The sequence below is a fragment of the Salmo salar genome, chromosome 15 (genome assembly GCF_965601325.2).
Source record: "Salmo salar chromosome 15, fSalSal1, whole genome shotgun sequence".
Lineage (NCBI taxonomy): Eukaryota > Metazoa > Chordata > Actinopteri > Salmoniformes > Salmonidae > Salmo > Salmo salar.
In genome coordinates, this window is record NC_138305.1 from 63,039,076 (window position 1) to 63,055,557 (window position 16,482).

The 16,482-nt window shown below is 44.5% G+C and overlaps 1 protein-coding gene and 1 non-coding gene across 2 annotated transcripts in view; both read right to left on the reverse strand.

Annotated features, from left to right (window-relative positions):
• Positions 1 to 16,482, reverse strand: part of LOC106571810 (solute carrier family 22 member 16) — a 66,726-nt gene that overhangs the window by 32,152 nt on the left and 18,092 nt on the right. Inside the window, exons 3-4 of the mRNA XM_014145277.3 lie at positions 9,340 to 9,457; positions 5,962 to 6,520 (exon numbers count right to left, since the gene is read on the reverse strand). Coding sequence (XP_014000752.1) covers positions 5,962 to 6,520; positions 9,340 to 9,457 — 677 coding nt within the window. The remainder of the gene's footprint in view (positions 1 to 5,961; positions 6,521 to 9,339; positions 9,458 to 16,482) is intronic.
• trnae-uuc (transfer RNA glutamic acid (anticodon UUC)) lies at positions 8,562 to 8,637 on the reverse strand. Its single transcript has one exon. It is a non-coding gene; the product is annotated as a tRNA-Glu (tRNA).

A 16,482-nucleotide genomic window follows, 5' to 3' on the forward strand; every position in this document is an offset into this window, starting at 1 on the left:
AATAGCAAAGGAGATCGTTTTTTTCTGGCCGTTGAGGGACGGTTCACCCACTCTATGCATACATTTCACCTGGCAGTGGGTCTTATTCACCTCTTGGTTTGATCCATGGGTAGATGGTGTGGTCGTACACCAGGGCACACCATATCCCCACAACCTCTGGACTGTGCCACTACACTTATTCTGGTGTGCTGTGTATGGGGTCTTCTGTGTGGTCATCTGTGGGATTAAAGATGAAGCACTTTGTTTTTTGGCAATCACACTCCAGATTCTCTGTTGCAGAACGCATGCAGCTGACGTCGCGGTAGAGAATTTTTCCAGGTGGAGCCTCATTGTGGACGGTACGGCTGGAAGGTCAGCTAGCATTTCTTTCACGGCATCCTCCATAGCTTGATCCTGAATGTAAAACAATTTCACCTTTGATTGTCCCTCACTCAGAGCTTGATACAGGGAAAATTCCATGGGGATATCAACTCCTTGGCTGACAAGTCGGCCCTCCTCTTCCTTTGCCCTGACTGGCTTCGAAGTACTTCCAGGTTCCTCTTGTAAACACCTTCTTTAAAATGTCAGTACAAAAGAGGTAAAATTACCACGCTGCTTCTACTGTGTGCAGGGACCGTTGCTAAAAAAATGAATGGTTGTCACATCCGGGCATCTCTCGAATTTCCCTCAGGATGGGCTCCAGGTGTTGCCGTATGGCAGGTGGTCCCTTCAGTCTAGATGCCGATACAGTGCAGAAGGAGGTAGGGGCAGATGCCCCCACCCCACACACATAGTAAACCCCAGTGTGCAATGTGGCCTGTTGGTGTGATGCATCAAGATGGACAGCTTGTACTTGTACTAGTTCTCAGAGAAGTCAATATGGACTGCACATTCATTTGCAGGGAGGTTCAGCTTCAGGGCCCGAGAGAAAGCATATTGCTGTCTGATGTTATAGAGATGGTGCCTGAACTTCTGGAGCGCTCAATGGTGTGCCAGAACTCTGTTGAATGTCATGGAAAATCGCAGTTCTAGTGTTAATTTGACAATAGGTAATAGATTGTCCCTTCTTAGTGAACTGAAGGAGATACAACCCTGTTACTGTAGTGCAACACTCTTACTTGAATCAATGCTAATGTTAGCTTTTTCTCAGGAATAGATGCTAGCTGTGGAATGTAGCGTTACTGTCAAGGTCAAGGACAAACTTAGTTATATAAATAAAACAGAAAACTTAAATTAATTTGTCTTATTCTGATAATATGAGTAACAGGGTTGTGTTGGTTAGAGTGACACACTCAATTAAGGCTGAAAAGATTGGAAAAATAGAAGAGAGGACTTAACTTTGGTCTACCCATGGTGTTAGCAAATGGCTTGACGATGTAATTTCCTCTGTGTCATGTGACTCACTGTTTTTTCTCTTCCTCTGCCAGGGTAAATTGGTTTTGGTAACAGGGCTGCTTGCATGTTGTGGCACACAACTTCAGTGCATAATTGATATCATTTAAAATATGTTGATGATTAAACAAATAGTTTTAACAATTACAAGAGACATATATAAACCAAATCATACCAAAAAAGTTGATTTAAAACTTATTTTTAGTGTTATATTTGATGTGCAAGTTGGTCATCAAGGTGGGACAAGAGAAAAATGCAATTTTAGGGGGTGCTCGAGAGCTATTTGGTATTTTAAATAATTTTGGAACCACTTTTTTTCTACAACTATAATTACATTTTGTCTCAGGACAAATATTTTGGGCATGGATTACTTGAAATTTCATGTGTGGGCAAGAAAATGTCCTCCAATTCTGGAATGACCCATGTAAGCATTTCACTGTACACCTGTTGTATTCAGCGCATGTGACAAATAAAAGTTCTCACGTTTGCGGAGACCGCATTCCCGGTAATGCTGCATATGTAGGTGTAACAATGGTAAAAATCTGCCACAAACTCACTCCACAGCTAGCTTGAAATGTCGCGGAATTAGCCACTCAAGAGGTACCTTTTTTTTAACCTTTTGGTCTCCGGTATTCTCCGTCTTAAATTTTATAGTTTGTTTACATAATAGGGTACCTGAGGAAACACTACAGCCAAAATGGGAGCCACTTAGAAAAACTACAAATTCAAAAAACAAGCCTGAAACTCTTTCTAAAGACGGTTGACATCTAGAGGAAACCCTAGGATCTGCAATCTGGGAGGTGTTCCTTTTATATTCCCATTCCCAGCCATTGTAATCAGAGGTGAGCTGAAAAAAAACTGTCCTCGGGTTTTTGCCTGCCATATCAGTTCTGTTATACTTTAGAGTGTTTTCCATCCAATACTACCAATTATATGCATATCCTAGCTTCTGGGCCTGAGTAATGGGCAGTTTACTTTGGACACCTCATTCATCCAAACTTCCGAATACTGCCCCCTAGAAGAAGGTAACTAGTAACTAACGGATTACATTTAGAAAGTAACCTATCGAACCCTGTATAAGTCCTCCAAGACATATGATAAATTACATAATCCAAAAAAGTAGTTGAAAAGTAGCTAAAATGCTAAATTTGTCCATCATGAGATTCGAACTCAAAACCTTTGGGGTGCTAGACGTTCCCGTTATATGCCAACCCATCTTCCCCGACCAACCACTGTCCTTTTGTTTTTGCCTTAGGTTTGAATGACCTTCTTGATCCTAATCAGTCAGGTTTCAAGACTGGGCATTCAACTGAGACTGCTCTTCTCTGTGTCACGGAGGCTCTCCGCACTGCTAAAGCTAACTCTCTCTCCTCTGCTCTCATCCTTCTAGACCTATCTGCTGCCTTTGATACTGTGAACCATCAGATCCTCCTCTCCACCCTCTCCGGGTTGGGCATCTCCGGCGCGGCCCACGCTTGGATTGTGTCCTACCTGACAGGTCGCTCCTACCAGGTGGCGTGGCAAGAATCTGTCTCCGCACCATGCGCTCTCACCACTGGTGTCCCCCAGGGCTCTGTTCTAGGCCCTCTCCTATTCTCGCTATACACCAAGTCACTTGGCTCTGTCATATCCTCACATGGTCTCTCCTATCATTGCTATGCAGACGACACACAATTAATCTTCTCCTTTCCCCCTTCTGATAACCAGGCGGCGAATCGCATCTCTGCATGTCTGTCAGACATATCAGTGTGGATGACGGATCACCACCTCAAGTTGAACCTCGGCAAGACGGAGCTGCTCTTCCTCCCGGGGAAGGACTGCCCGTTCCATGATCTCGCCATCACGGTTGACAACTCCCTTGTGTCCTCCTCCCAGAGTGCTAAGAACCTTGGCGTGATCCTGGACAACACCCTGTCATTCTCCACTAACATCAAGGCGGTGACCCGATCCTGTAGGTTCATGCTCTACAACATTCGCAGAGTACGACCCTGCCTCACACAGGAAGCGGTGCAGGTCCTAATCCAGGCACTTGTCATCTCCCGTCTGGATTACTGCAACTCGCTGTTGGCTGGGCTCCCTGCCTGTGCCATTAAACCCCTACAACTCATCCAGAACGCCGCAGCCCGTCTGGTGTTCAACCTTCCCAAGTTCTCTCACGTCACCCCGCTCCTCCGCTCTCTCCACTGGCTTCCAGTTGAAGCTCGCATCCGCTACAAGACCATGGTGATTGCCTACGGAGCTGTGAAGGGAACGGCACCTCCATACCTTCAGGCTCTGATCAGGCCCTACACCCAAACAAGGGCACTGCGTTCATCCACCTCTGGCCTGCTGGCCCCCCTACCTCTGAGGAAGCACAGTTCCCGCTCAGCCCAGTCAAAACTGTTCGCTGCTCTGGCACCCCAATGGTGGAACAAGCTCCCTCACGACGCCAGGACAGCGGAGTCAATCACCACCTTCCGGAGACACCTGAAACCCCACCTCTTTAAGGAATACCTAGGATAGGATAAAGTAATCCTTCTAACCCCCCCCCCCCCCCTTAAAAGATTTAGATGCACTATTGTAAAGTGGTTGTTCCACTGGATATCATAAGGTGAATGCACCAATTTGTAAGTCGCTCTGGATAAGAGCGTCTGCTAAATGACTTAAATGTAATGTAATGTAATGTTTGGGTAGGTTACTTTCTAAATGTAATCCGTTAGTTACTAGTTACCTGTCCAAAATTGTAATCAGTAACCTAATTTGATTACTTTCAGTTACATTACTTTCTCCTTAAAAGGCATTAGATGACAAAAAGGATCAATCTACCGCATTTGGTGTGTAATCACCGCTCAGGTGAAACAAACTTAAACTTGTAGCTTTTTTCAATGCTGAATTGAATGTCATTGAGAAAAAAGAAAGGTGTTATAAACTATTTTTCGCAAACATCCTTTCTGAATTTAAAAGATACCCAAGAAGTAATCATCTAGTTTCTCAAAAGTATCTGTCATCCAATTACAATATTTTTGCTGGTAACGTAACTGATGAGTTCGTTTTTTGTAGTAACAAACAATTACTCCCCAACTCTGAGTAACCATCTGTCTTAGGTAACCATACCAAACATAATATACACTACATGACCAAAAGAATGTGGACACCTGCTCGTCGAACGACTCATTCCGAAATCATAGGCATAATCATGGTCCCCTCTTTGCTGCTATAACAGCCTCCACTCTTCTGAGAAGACTTTCCACTAGATGTTGGAGCATTGTTGCGGGGGATTTGCTTCCACAAGAGCATTAGTGAGGTCGGGCACTACTGTTGTGCGATTAGTCCTGGCTCGCAGTCGGTGTTCCAATTCAACCCAAAGGTGTTTGACGGAGGGCAGAAATTATTAAATCATTAGACCTCTCACTAAAGCCGTCAGTCATATGAAAGTCACATTTAATGGGCCTCCTTGAGTGGCGCAGTGGTCTAAGGCACTGCATTGCAGTGCTTGAGGTGTCACTACAGACCCGGGTTCGATCCCAGGCTGTGTCACACCCGGTCGTGACCGGGAGTACCATAGGGTGGTGCACAACTTGTCTGGATTTGGGGAGGGTTTGGCCGGGGGGGGGCTTTACTTGGTTTATCGCTCTCTTGTGGCGGGCTGGGTGCCTGCAGGTCGCCAGTTGAATGGTGTTTCATGCAGCTGGTTTCCGGGTTAAGCGGGCGGGTGTCTCAATGTCAGCAGTGAAGAGGTGACTCAGGCATGCTTGGCTCACCACACTCTAGCGACTCCTTGTGGTGGGCCGCGCGCCTGCAGGCTGACCTTGGTCATCAGCTGAATGTTGTTTAATCCGATACATTGGTGCAGCTGGCTTTTGTGTTAAGAAGCGCTTTTTGGCGGGTCATGTTTCGGAGGACGCATGACTTCAATTATGGTAGGGTAAGGGGAAAACAATATTACACAGACACTATATGGGGGATTGAAAATGATGCAGACAATTACATTGATGGAAGCTACAATCTGCCCTATTAAAGCTAACCCCTTGATGGGGTTGAGGTTAGGGCTCTGTGCAGGGCAGTCAAGTTCTTCCACACCGATCTCAACAAACCATTTCTGTATGGACCTTGCTTTGTGCATGGGGGCATTCTCATGTTGAACCAGGAAAGGGCTTTCCCCAAACTGTACCCACAAAGTTGGAAGCACAGAATCGTCTAGAATGTCATCGTAAAATAAATTCAAATAAAATTGTATTGGTCATGTACACATATTTAGCAGACTTCTGCTGTAGCGTTAAGATTTCCCTTCACTGAAACTGAGGAGCCTAGGCATCCTATGAAGGTGCGATGTTGAAAGTCACTGAGCTCTTCAGTAAGGCCATTCTACTGCCAGTGTTTGTCTATGGAGATTGCATGGCGGTGTGCTCGATTTTATACACCTGTCAGCAAATAGCCAAATCCACTAATTCAAAGGTGTGTCCACATACACTATATATACACAAAAGTATCATACTAAATGAAGTGTCAGAATAATGCTAAATGCTCTGAGACCAGTTTTCTATAAGCACACATACCCATAGTACATACAGTACACATGCACACACAAACCAACCCCCATCCCCCTCTCACCAGCCAGGAAGAGGTTGATGTACTGGTTGCCCCCCAGGTTGATGGAGCCCAGGGAGAAGACGTAGTAGCCCAGGCTGCCAATGAACCACACTGCCCACACTGTCACTGTCCTCCAGGCCATCCTCCATGTCCCAAACAGGTCCAGGATGCTCAGCTTTCTCTCAGGCTCCGCTGGCTGGGCTCTCCCCATTGCCACCTCCTTCTCCAGCAGAGCCTCCTTGGGTTCCAGGAGGTCCTCGGCCCTCAGGCGGCCAGGCTCCAGGCCGTTGAAGCAGGCTATGGAATCCAACAGGACCTGGGTCTCCTGGAGCCTCCCCTTAGCCATCAGGTAGAAGGGTGTCTCGGGAAACTTCCAGCAGAAGAAGAGGAAGGGCGAGGTGCAGGTGGAGAGGATGATCTGGTAGATCCACCAGGTACGCACAAGGTAGCCCGTGATCGCCACCATCATGATGCCTGCGGCGAAGGCGGCGTGCACGTGCATGGAGGTCCACGTGCGTACCTTGTTGCCGGTGAACTCGGTCACGTACACAAACACCACTACAAGGTAGCCGCTGGACACCTACCGAGAGAGAGGGAGGGAACATTACAATTAGATCAAAAAAGGGGACACAACGCAAGGCCAGAGCTTCAAATGCTGATCACACACACACACACACACACACACACACACACACACACACACACACACACACACACACACACACACACACACACACACACACACACACACACACACACACACACACACACACACACACCTCGGATTACTGTTGATGCAGGAAGTTAATCTAAGGCCTGATAACAAGTCTCATATATCTTATCTACTTATCCTGTATTTAGTAAATGGAACGTGAGAGCAGACTGTGGTTAGAATATACTGTAGATCAAACCTTATCTTCAGAGAATTATCCAGATACTAGCCTAGGCTAGCCATATCAACATTCTCTAAGGCTGACTGCTTTGCATCCAGATGGAGCGAGGAAGACACTCATACAGTCCACAGACCTATACACATGCAGTAAATATTTGCAGTCACATAGCCAGGATATTTTATTTTGGTTATGCTTTTTGTTTTCAAGGTTTTTTAAACACTCTTACGTGTAGCACTTCCATGAGCTATTCTGCTGATGGTCACCTGTTCCTCAGCTATTCTTTAAACATAAGCCACACCCCCTACTGACAGGGCTGGCCCACAGAGAGGCATGTAACAGGAAGGCCAAAAATATCATTAAAGACATCAACCCCCCGCGCCACGGCCTGGTCACCCTGCTATCGTCCAGAAGGCAAGGTCAGTACAGGTGCATCAAAGCTGGGACAGAAATACTGAAATACAGCTTTATCTCAAGGCCGTCAGATGGTTAAATAGCCTTCACTAGCCGGCCTCCACCCACTACCCTGCCCTGAACTTAGTCACTGTCACTAGCTGGCTACCACCCAGTTACTCAACCCTGCACCTTAGAAGCTGCAACCTTTTGTAAAGTGCATTTGGAGAGTATTCAGACCCCTTGAATTGGACTAAAATGGATTAAATCGTTTTTTCCCCTCATCAATCTACACACAATACCCCATAATGACAAAGCAAAAACCTTTTTTGAAATTTTTGCAAATTAAGCCGAAATATGACATTTACAGAAGTATTCAGACCCTTTACTCAGTACTTTGTTGAAGCACCTTTGGCAGCGATTACAGCCTCAAGTCTTCTTGGGTGTGACACTACAAGCTTGGCACACCTGTATTTGGGGAGTTTCTCCCATTCTTCTCTGCAGATGCTCTCAAGTTCTGTCGGGTTGAATGGGGAGCGTTGCTGCACAACTATTTTCAGGTCTCTCCAGAGATGTTCGATTGGGTTCAAGTCCGAGCTCTGGCTGGGCCACTCAAGGACATTCAAAAGACTTGTCCCAAAGCCACTCCTGCGTTGTCTTAGCTGTGTGCTTAGGGTCGTTTTATGGTTGGAAGGTGAACCTTCGCCCCAGTCTGAGGTCCTAAGTGCTCTGGAGCAGGTTTTCATCAAGGATCTCTTTGTAATTTGCTCTGTTCATCTTTCCCTCTATCCTGACTAGTCTCCCAGTCCCTGCCGCTGAAAAACATCCCCACAGCATGATGCTGCCACCACCATGCTTCACCGTAGGGATGGTGCCAGGTTTCCTCCTGACGTGACACTCTGCATTCAGGAGAAATAGTTCAATCTTAGTTTCATCAGACCAGAGAATCTTGTTTCTCATGGTCTGAGAGTCTTTAGGTGCCATTTGCCATACTCTACGCGGGCTGTCATGTGTCTTTCACTGAGGAGTGGCTTCCGTCTAGCCACTCTACCATAAAGGCCTGATTGGGGGAGTGCTGCAGAGATGGTTGTCCTTCTGGAAGATTCTACCATCTCCACAGACTAACTCTGGAGCCATGTCAGAGTGACCATTGGGTTCTTTGTCACCTCCCTGGGCGGCCAGCTCTAGGAAGAGTCTTGGTGTTTCCAAACTTCTTCCATTTAAGAATGATGGAGGCCGCTATGTTTACATTTACATTTAAGTCATTTAGCAGACGGTCTTATCCAGAGCGACTTACAGTAGTGAATGCATACATTTCATACATTTTTTTCTCCTTACTGGTCCCCCGTGGGAATCGAACCCACAACCCTGGCGTTGAAAACACCATACTCTACCAACTGAGCCACATGGGACCTTCTTGGGGACCTTCAATACTGAATAATTTTTTGGGAACCCACCTGTTATTGTAATGGTGAGAGTTTAGCATGTCTTGGGGGTAAGATGTTTGCATCTGTAACTTTGCCAACCATCAATAACCTCATAGTCATTGTTGATTTAAAATCCAAACTTTTGAAGTTTAGAGCCAAAAGAAGAAACAATGCTTCAATGTCCCAATACTTACGGAGGGCATCGTACATTTGGCCTTAGTGAAAACAACTGTAGGACTTCTGCTCAGGGCTGAGGTGGAAGGGAGAAATTTAAGACGTAAAGAGAGAGAGAGAGAGAGGCACACATAGAGCCTACTATGGAAGCAGTTTACAGTTTATACCCTCTAGTATGACCTGACATTCCTTTTAGGCAAACGATCTAATAATAACAAATACAAATACTGGAATCATACAAACTAATGTATATAACTGCTAACAACTTGAGATATGCATAGATAACCCGCAACTTTTGCATACAGTATACAATTACTGTATGTTTATGGGAGATTATTCCGACATTTCAAGTAAAGTGCATATCTCAAGTTAGGATTTGCCCATAAAATAATATTTAAAACAGTGTCTCCTTACGTCATCCTGCATTCCTTACACTACATTACACTCCACATGTGTTGATAATTAGGGTTTTTCTTACAACTCTCACACACGCACACACACACACACACACTTACCATGGCGAGCAGGAAGCGGATGACCATAAATAGGTAGTAGTTTCCCGTGAATGCCACGCTTACACCAAACACAAACTGGCAGAGGCTGGTGATCATTAGGATCCTCCGTCTGCCAACCCTGAGAGAGAGAAATGTAGAGAGAGAGAGAGAGACAGAGAGAGAGAGGGACAGGGAGGGAGAAATGTTAAGATTTCTTATTAGGGTCTATAGTTGAACTAAGGCCTGTGTTGTGGCTGACTGTCATACTATTGACTGATCCACATTAAAAAATACTACAGTTTACTATAAAATATTACAGTACTTAGTATAGAATTCTGTAGTAAACTATAGTATACTGTAGAATACTATACTACACACAGTAGTATCACTTGATCATGTATAGAATTGTGTAGTATATTGTAGTATACCATAGTAAATACTACAGTATTACCCACACATAAAACACTAGTAAATACTACAGAAATGTCTGCAAAAACACTACTTTTTTTACTATAGTAAATACAACAGTATTAAATTTGCATATACCCTGCCCAATGAGAAACCTACATGCCAAGAATAGAACATATATTGTGTTCCCTATAGGTTACAGTATAACTTGCTGTTCAGAACCCAGTCCTACTTACCTACCTACTGGTTATGGGAAAAACTATATTTTAGTATTTCTCCAGTTGTCACGTCATGACCATAGTAAGATGTTATTTTCAATGGTAGAGTAGGTCAGGGTGTGACAGGGGGTGTTGTGTTTTTCTATGTTTTCTATTTCTATGTTCTTAGGTTCTAGTTTTTGTATTTCTATGCTGGCTTGTTTGGGATGATCTCCAATTAGAGGCAGCTGGTCCTCGTTGTCTCTAATTGGAGATCATACTCAAGTAGGGGTTTTTCTTCCTGGGTTTTGTGGGTGATTATTATTTTTGAGTAGTGTTTGTTTCTCCTCTGCATCACGGTTTGTTGTTTTGTCAATTCAGTTTATGTATTGCAAAGTTTCACAGGTTAAATAAAATGTGGAACTACACACACGATGCAGCTTGGTCCTCTCCTTTTGACAGCCGTGACACCAGTAGGTTACCTCAACAAGAAAACCCCCAACTTCGATGTAAAAAAATAATACAATGTCTCTAAAAACACTACAGTAAAATGTATTACAGTCCACAAAAGCACTATGGTAAATACTACAGTACATGAATACACCACACCAAAAGCTTGATTTTTATGGTCATTATAGTAATTTTAAAACAAATTTCCTGAAATTCTACGTAGTACTGATTTATGTCAACTGATTTGATAGCATGTTCAATCTATGCAAATAAATTCTATGACTTGATAGTTCACCTCTCTGTTTTCTTTTATTCCATAATAGGGTATATTGTAACCATGTGTTACGCAAATCAAAGTTTATTTATGATACAGCATGTAAGCTACACAATACAATAAAATGTTACAGTATACTACAATATTCACTGTAGTGTTTCTGCCACAAAACACCACAGTGAGTATTATAGTATTCCTACCAAAGTATACGCTATAGTATTTTTTCATGTGGGGAGCCATAGGTTTTAATGACATACTTCCTGTATTTTCAGAAGGACCTCTGTTATTTACTGTAGCTGACGACATGGGAAGAGTTGAGATAAAAATATTAAATGTCACACAAGCTCATATGTGTGTGAAATAATACATGGGGTGGCAGGTAGCCTAGTAGTTAAGAGCATTGGGCCAGTAAACGAAAGGTCACTTGATTGAATCCCTGAGCAGACAATGTGAAAAATCTGGTGATGTGCCCTTGAGCAAGGCACTTAACCATAATTGCTCCTCTGCTAAATGACTAAAATGTAAATAAGGAGCATTGTATTGTTGACTGAGAATTGCACATTGCCACATAGAAGGTTTGTGACTCATGGCATTGATCCAGAACAAATATTGGTTGAAATACTGGTAGACATGGCCTCCCGAGTGGCGCAGCAGTCTAAGGCACTTCATCGCAGTGCTAGAGGCGTCACTACAGACCCGGGTTTGTTCCCAGGATGTGTCACACCCGGCCGTGACCGGGAGTCCCATAGAGCGGCGCACAATTGGCACAGCGTCGTCCGAGTTAGGGGAGGGTTCGCCCGGGGCGGTTTTACTTGGCTCATTGCGCTCTAGCGACTCCTTGTGGTGGGCCGGGTGCCCGCAGGCTGACCTCGGTCGTCAGTTGAATGGTGTTTACTCCGTCACATTGGTGCGGCTGGCTTCTGAGTTAAGCTGAAGGGTGTTAAGAAGCACGGTTTGGCAGGTCATGTTTCAGAGGGCGCATGACTCGACCGTCGCCTCTTGACCCTGTTGGAGAGTTGCAGCGATGAGACAAGATCGAAATTGGTGAGAAAAAGGGAGTAAAATACCACAAAAAAAAGATTTAAAATATAAATACTGGTTGACATAAGCTGGGAGCAGCAGAGGGGCAGCAGCCCTAGGAGCAGTTTGGGTTGAAATTGCACATCGCTAGTATCACTACACAACAGGAGTTGCTGAGTTTATAGGTGTTTGAGTGAGTGAGTATGGGATTTGCATGTGACTTGAGGCCTCCAGAAAAGACAGAACAAATCAATGAACAGTTTGGCTGAACACAAATAATGTAATCTTATAATGCTATACTATACTGTATATACAGTTGAAGTCGGAAGTTTAAATACACTTAGGTTGGAGTCATTAAAACTTGTTTTTCAACCACTCCATACATTTCTTGTTAACAAACTATAGTTTTGGCAAGTCGGTTAGGACATCTACTTTGTGCATGACACAAGTCATTTTTCCAACAATTGTTTACAGACAGATTATTTCACTTATAATTCACTGTATCACAATTCCAGAATGTCAGAAGTTGACTGTGCCTTTAAACAGCTTGGAAAATCCCAGAAAATTATGTCATTGCTTTAGAAGCTTCTGATAGGCTAATTGACATCATTTGAGTCAATTGGAGATGTACCTGTGGATGTATTTCAAGGCCTACCTTCAAACTCAGTGCCTCTTTGCTTGACATCATGGGAAAATCAAAAGAAATCAGCCAAGACCTCCGCAAGTCTGGTTCATCCTTGGGAGAAAATTCCAAATGCCTGAAGGTACCACGTTCATCTGTACAAACAATAGTACGCAAGTATAAACACCATGGGACCACGCAGCCGTCATACCACTCAGAAAGGAGATGCATTCTGTCTCCTAGAGATGAACGTACTTAGGTGCGAAAAGTGCAAATCAATCCCAGAACAACAGCAAAGGACCTTGTGAAGATGCTGGAGGAAACAGGTACAAAAGTATCTATATCCATTGTAAAACTAGTCCTATATCGACATAACTTGAAAGGCCGCTCAGCAAGGAAGAAGCCACTGCTCCAAAATTGCCATAAAAAAGCCAGACTACGGTTTGCAACTGCACATGGGGACAAAGACCTCCTCTGGTCTGAAACAAAAATAGAACTGTTTGGCCATAATGACGGTAGTTATGTTTGGAGGAAAAAGGGGGAAGCTTGCAAGCCGAAGAACACCATCCCAACCGTGAAGCACGGGGGTGGCAGCATCATGTTGTGGGGGTGCTTTGCTGCAGGAGGGATTGGTGCACTTCACAAAATAGATGGCATCATGAGATAGGAAAATTATGTGGATATATTGAAGCAACATCTCAAGACATCAGTCAGGAAGTTAAAGCTTGGTCGCAAATGGGTCTTCCAAATGGACAATGACCCCAAGCATACTTCCAAAGTTGTTGCAAAATGGCTTAAGGACAACAAAGTCAAGGTATTGGAGTGGTCATCACAAAGCCCTGACCTCAATTCTATAGAAAATGTTTGGGCAGAACTGAAAAAGTGTGTGCAAGCAAGGAGACGTTTGACCCAAGTTAATCTATTTTAAGGCAATGCTACCAAATACTAATTGAGTGTATGTAAACTTCTGACCCACTGGGAATGTGATGAAAGGAATAAAAGCTGAAATAAATCATTCTCTCTACTATTATTCTGACATTTCACGTTCTTAAAATAAAGTGGTTATCCTAACTGATCTAAGACAGGGAATTTTTACTAGGATTAAATGTCAGGAATTGTGAAAAACTAAGTTTAAATGTATTTGGCTAAGGTGTATATTAACTTCCGACTTCAACTGTTCGAATTAGAGGATGGCTTACCCGGTCGTACATAGCATACAAATTGGATGACTTACCTTATCATACATCTTGGAGGCTGTATAGTATGTCTTTATTTGAGACCAGGTTGCTTTTTGCACCGTAACAAAAGGAGAATTACGGGGAGAATGTATGTTGGCAGTTACTACAAAATTTAGGAAAACTAAAAAGACAAAAGTTAGGTGAATTTACTTAGCAGTTTAGGTGAATTGGGTTATGTTTAGAATAAGTGTTAGGGGAACGGTTAACTAAAATGGTACAGTTGTCCCCGACTCGAACATGCAACCTTTGAATTGCTAGACTATCGCGGATTACGCCAACCCATCCTCCCCGACCAACCTTCTTACTTATGTTTCTGTCTCAAATAACTAGACCATTAATCGGTATCATAGATCTAGCAGGTGCTCAGAACTACATAAAGTATATTTCATATGGCTCTGAGGCCAGGCTTGAAACAGACATTCAAACTATTCAGCAGCCCATGATGATACAGTAGGGAGTGGGACACACCCTCTCTCCTCAACCTAGCTCACGTCTTGGGTTTGTGAACATGAGGCGTTCAACTGAGTACCCTATTCTCTGCACAGTGGACACCTAGACCCTAGCTAGACCAAGGGACTACTGGCCTTGGCAGGCCTCTTCTTCCCTGTCCTTGCTGGACAACTGGATAATAGCCTACCAGTTGACTTGATATGTCCCCACTGTCCCAGGAGTCTTAATCTTTTTCTGTGGCTGTGGACTGGTTGTCACCCTGTAGTGTCAGATGACGGGAACACCTCTCTGAACTGGCACACACTGCTATCCAAACACACACTTGCACACTATGTTTGCCTATTTCGGGTTTGAGAAACAGGGATGTTCTCAGGACCAGCTGAGAATAAACCCTCACCCCTAACCCCTCACCTATACCCTCCTCACCCCTCCTTACTCAATGCTCACCTCTCACCCCTCTCCCCTAACCCATAACATTGGCACTCCTCATAAACCAATCATAGCTTGCTCCAGACTCATAGCTTTAAAAATATATATATATGTATATATACACTGCTCAAAAAATAAAGGGAACACTTAAACAACACAATGTAACTCCAAGTCAATCACACTTCTGTGAAATCAAACTGTCCACTTAGGAAGCAACAAGGATTGACAATACATTTCACATGCTGTTGTGCAAATGGAATAGACAACAGGTGGAAATTATAGGCAATTAGCAAGACACCCCCAATAAAGGAGTGGTTCTGAAGGTGGGGACCACAGACCACTTCTCAGTTCCTATGCTTCCTGGCTGATGTTTTGGTCACTTTTGAATGCTGGCGGTGCTTTCACTCTAGTGGTAGCATGAGACGGAGTCTACAACCCACACAAGTGGCTCAGGTAGTGCAGCTCATCCAGGATGGCACATCAATGCGAGCTGTGGCAAGAAGGTTTGCTGTGTCTGTCAGCGTAGTGACCAGAGCATGGAGGCGCTACCAGGAGACAGGCCAGTACATCAGGAGACGTGGAGGGGGCCGTAGGAGGGCAACAACCCAGCAGCAGGACCGCTACCTCCGCCTTTGTGCAAGGAGGAGCAGGAGGAGCACTGCCAGAGCCCTGCAAAATGACCTCCAGCAGGCCACAAATGTGCATGTGTCTGCTCAAACGGTCAGAAACAGACTCCATGAGGGTGGTATGAGGGCCCGACGTCCACAGGTGGGGGTTGTGCTTACAGCCCAACACCGTGCAGGACGTTTGGCATTTGCCAGAGAACACCAAGATTGGCAAATTCGCCACTGGCGCCCTGTGCTCTTCACAGATGAAAGCAGGTTCACACTTAGCACATGTGACAGACGTGACAGAGTCTGGAGACGCCGTGGAGAACGTTCTGCTGCCTGCAACATCCTCCAGCATGACCGGTTTGGCGGTGGGTCAGTCATGGTGTGGGGTGACATTTCTTTGGGGGGCCGCACAGCCCTCCATGTGCTCGCCAGAGGTAGCCTGACTGCCATTAGGTACCGAGATGAGATCCTCAGACCCCTTGTGAGACCATATGCTGGTGCGGTTGGCCCTGGGTTCCTCCTAATGCAAGACAATGCTAGACCTCATGTGGCTGGAGCGTGTCAGCAGTTCCTGCAAGAGGAAGGCATTGATGCTATGGACTGGCCCACCCATTCCCCAGACCTGAATCCAATTGAGCACATCTGGGACATCATGTCTCGCTCCATCCACCAACGCCACGTTGCACCACAGACTGTCCAGGAGTTGGCGGATGCTTTAGTCCAGGTCTGGGAGGAGATCCCTCAGGAGACCATCCGCCACCTCATCAGGAGCATGCCCAGGCATTGTAGGGAGGTCATACAGGCACGTGGAGGCCACACACACTACTGAGCCTCATTTTGACTTGACCTCCATGGGTTGATAAATTGGATTTCCATTGATTATTTTTGTGTGATTTTGTTGTCAGCACATTCAACTATGTAAAGAAAAAAGTATTTAATAAGATGATTTCATTCATTCAGATCTAGGATGTGTTATTTTAGGGTTCCCTTTATTTTTTTGAGCAGTGTATATATATTTCACCTTTATTTAACCAGGTAGGCCAGTTGAGAACAAGTTCTCATTTACAACTGCGACCTGGCCAAGATAAAGCAAAGCAGTGTGACACAAACAACACAGAGTTACACATGGGATAAGCAAACGTACAGTCAATAACACAATAGAAAAGTCTATATACAGTGTGTGCAAATGTAGTAAGATAAGGGAGGTAAGACAATAAATAGGCCATCGTAGCAAAAGAATTACAATTTAGCAATTAAACACTGGAGTGATAGATGTGCAGAAGATGAATATGCAAGTAGAGATACTGGGGTGCAAAGGAGCAAAGAATAAATAACAATATGGGGATGAGGTAGTTGGGTGGGCTATTTACAGATGGGCTGTATACAGGTGCAATGATCGGTAAGCTGCTCTGACAGCTGGTGCTTAAAGTTAGTGAGGGAGATAGAAGCTTCAGTGATTTTT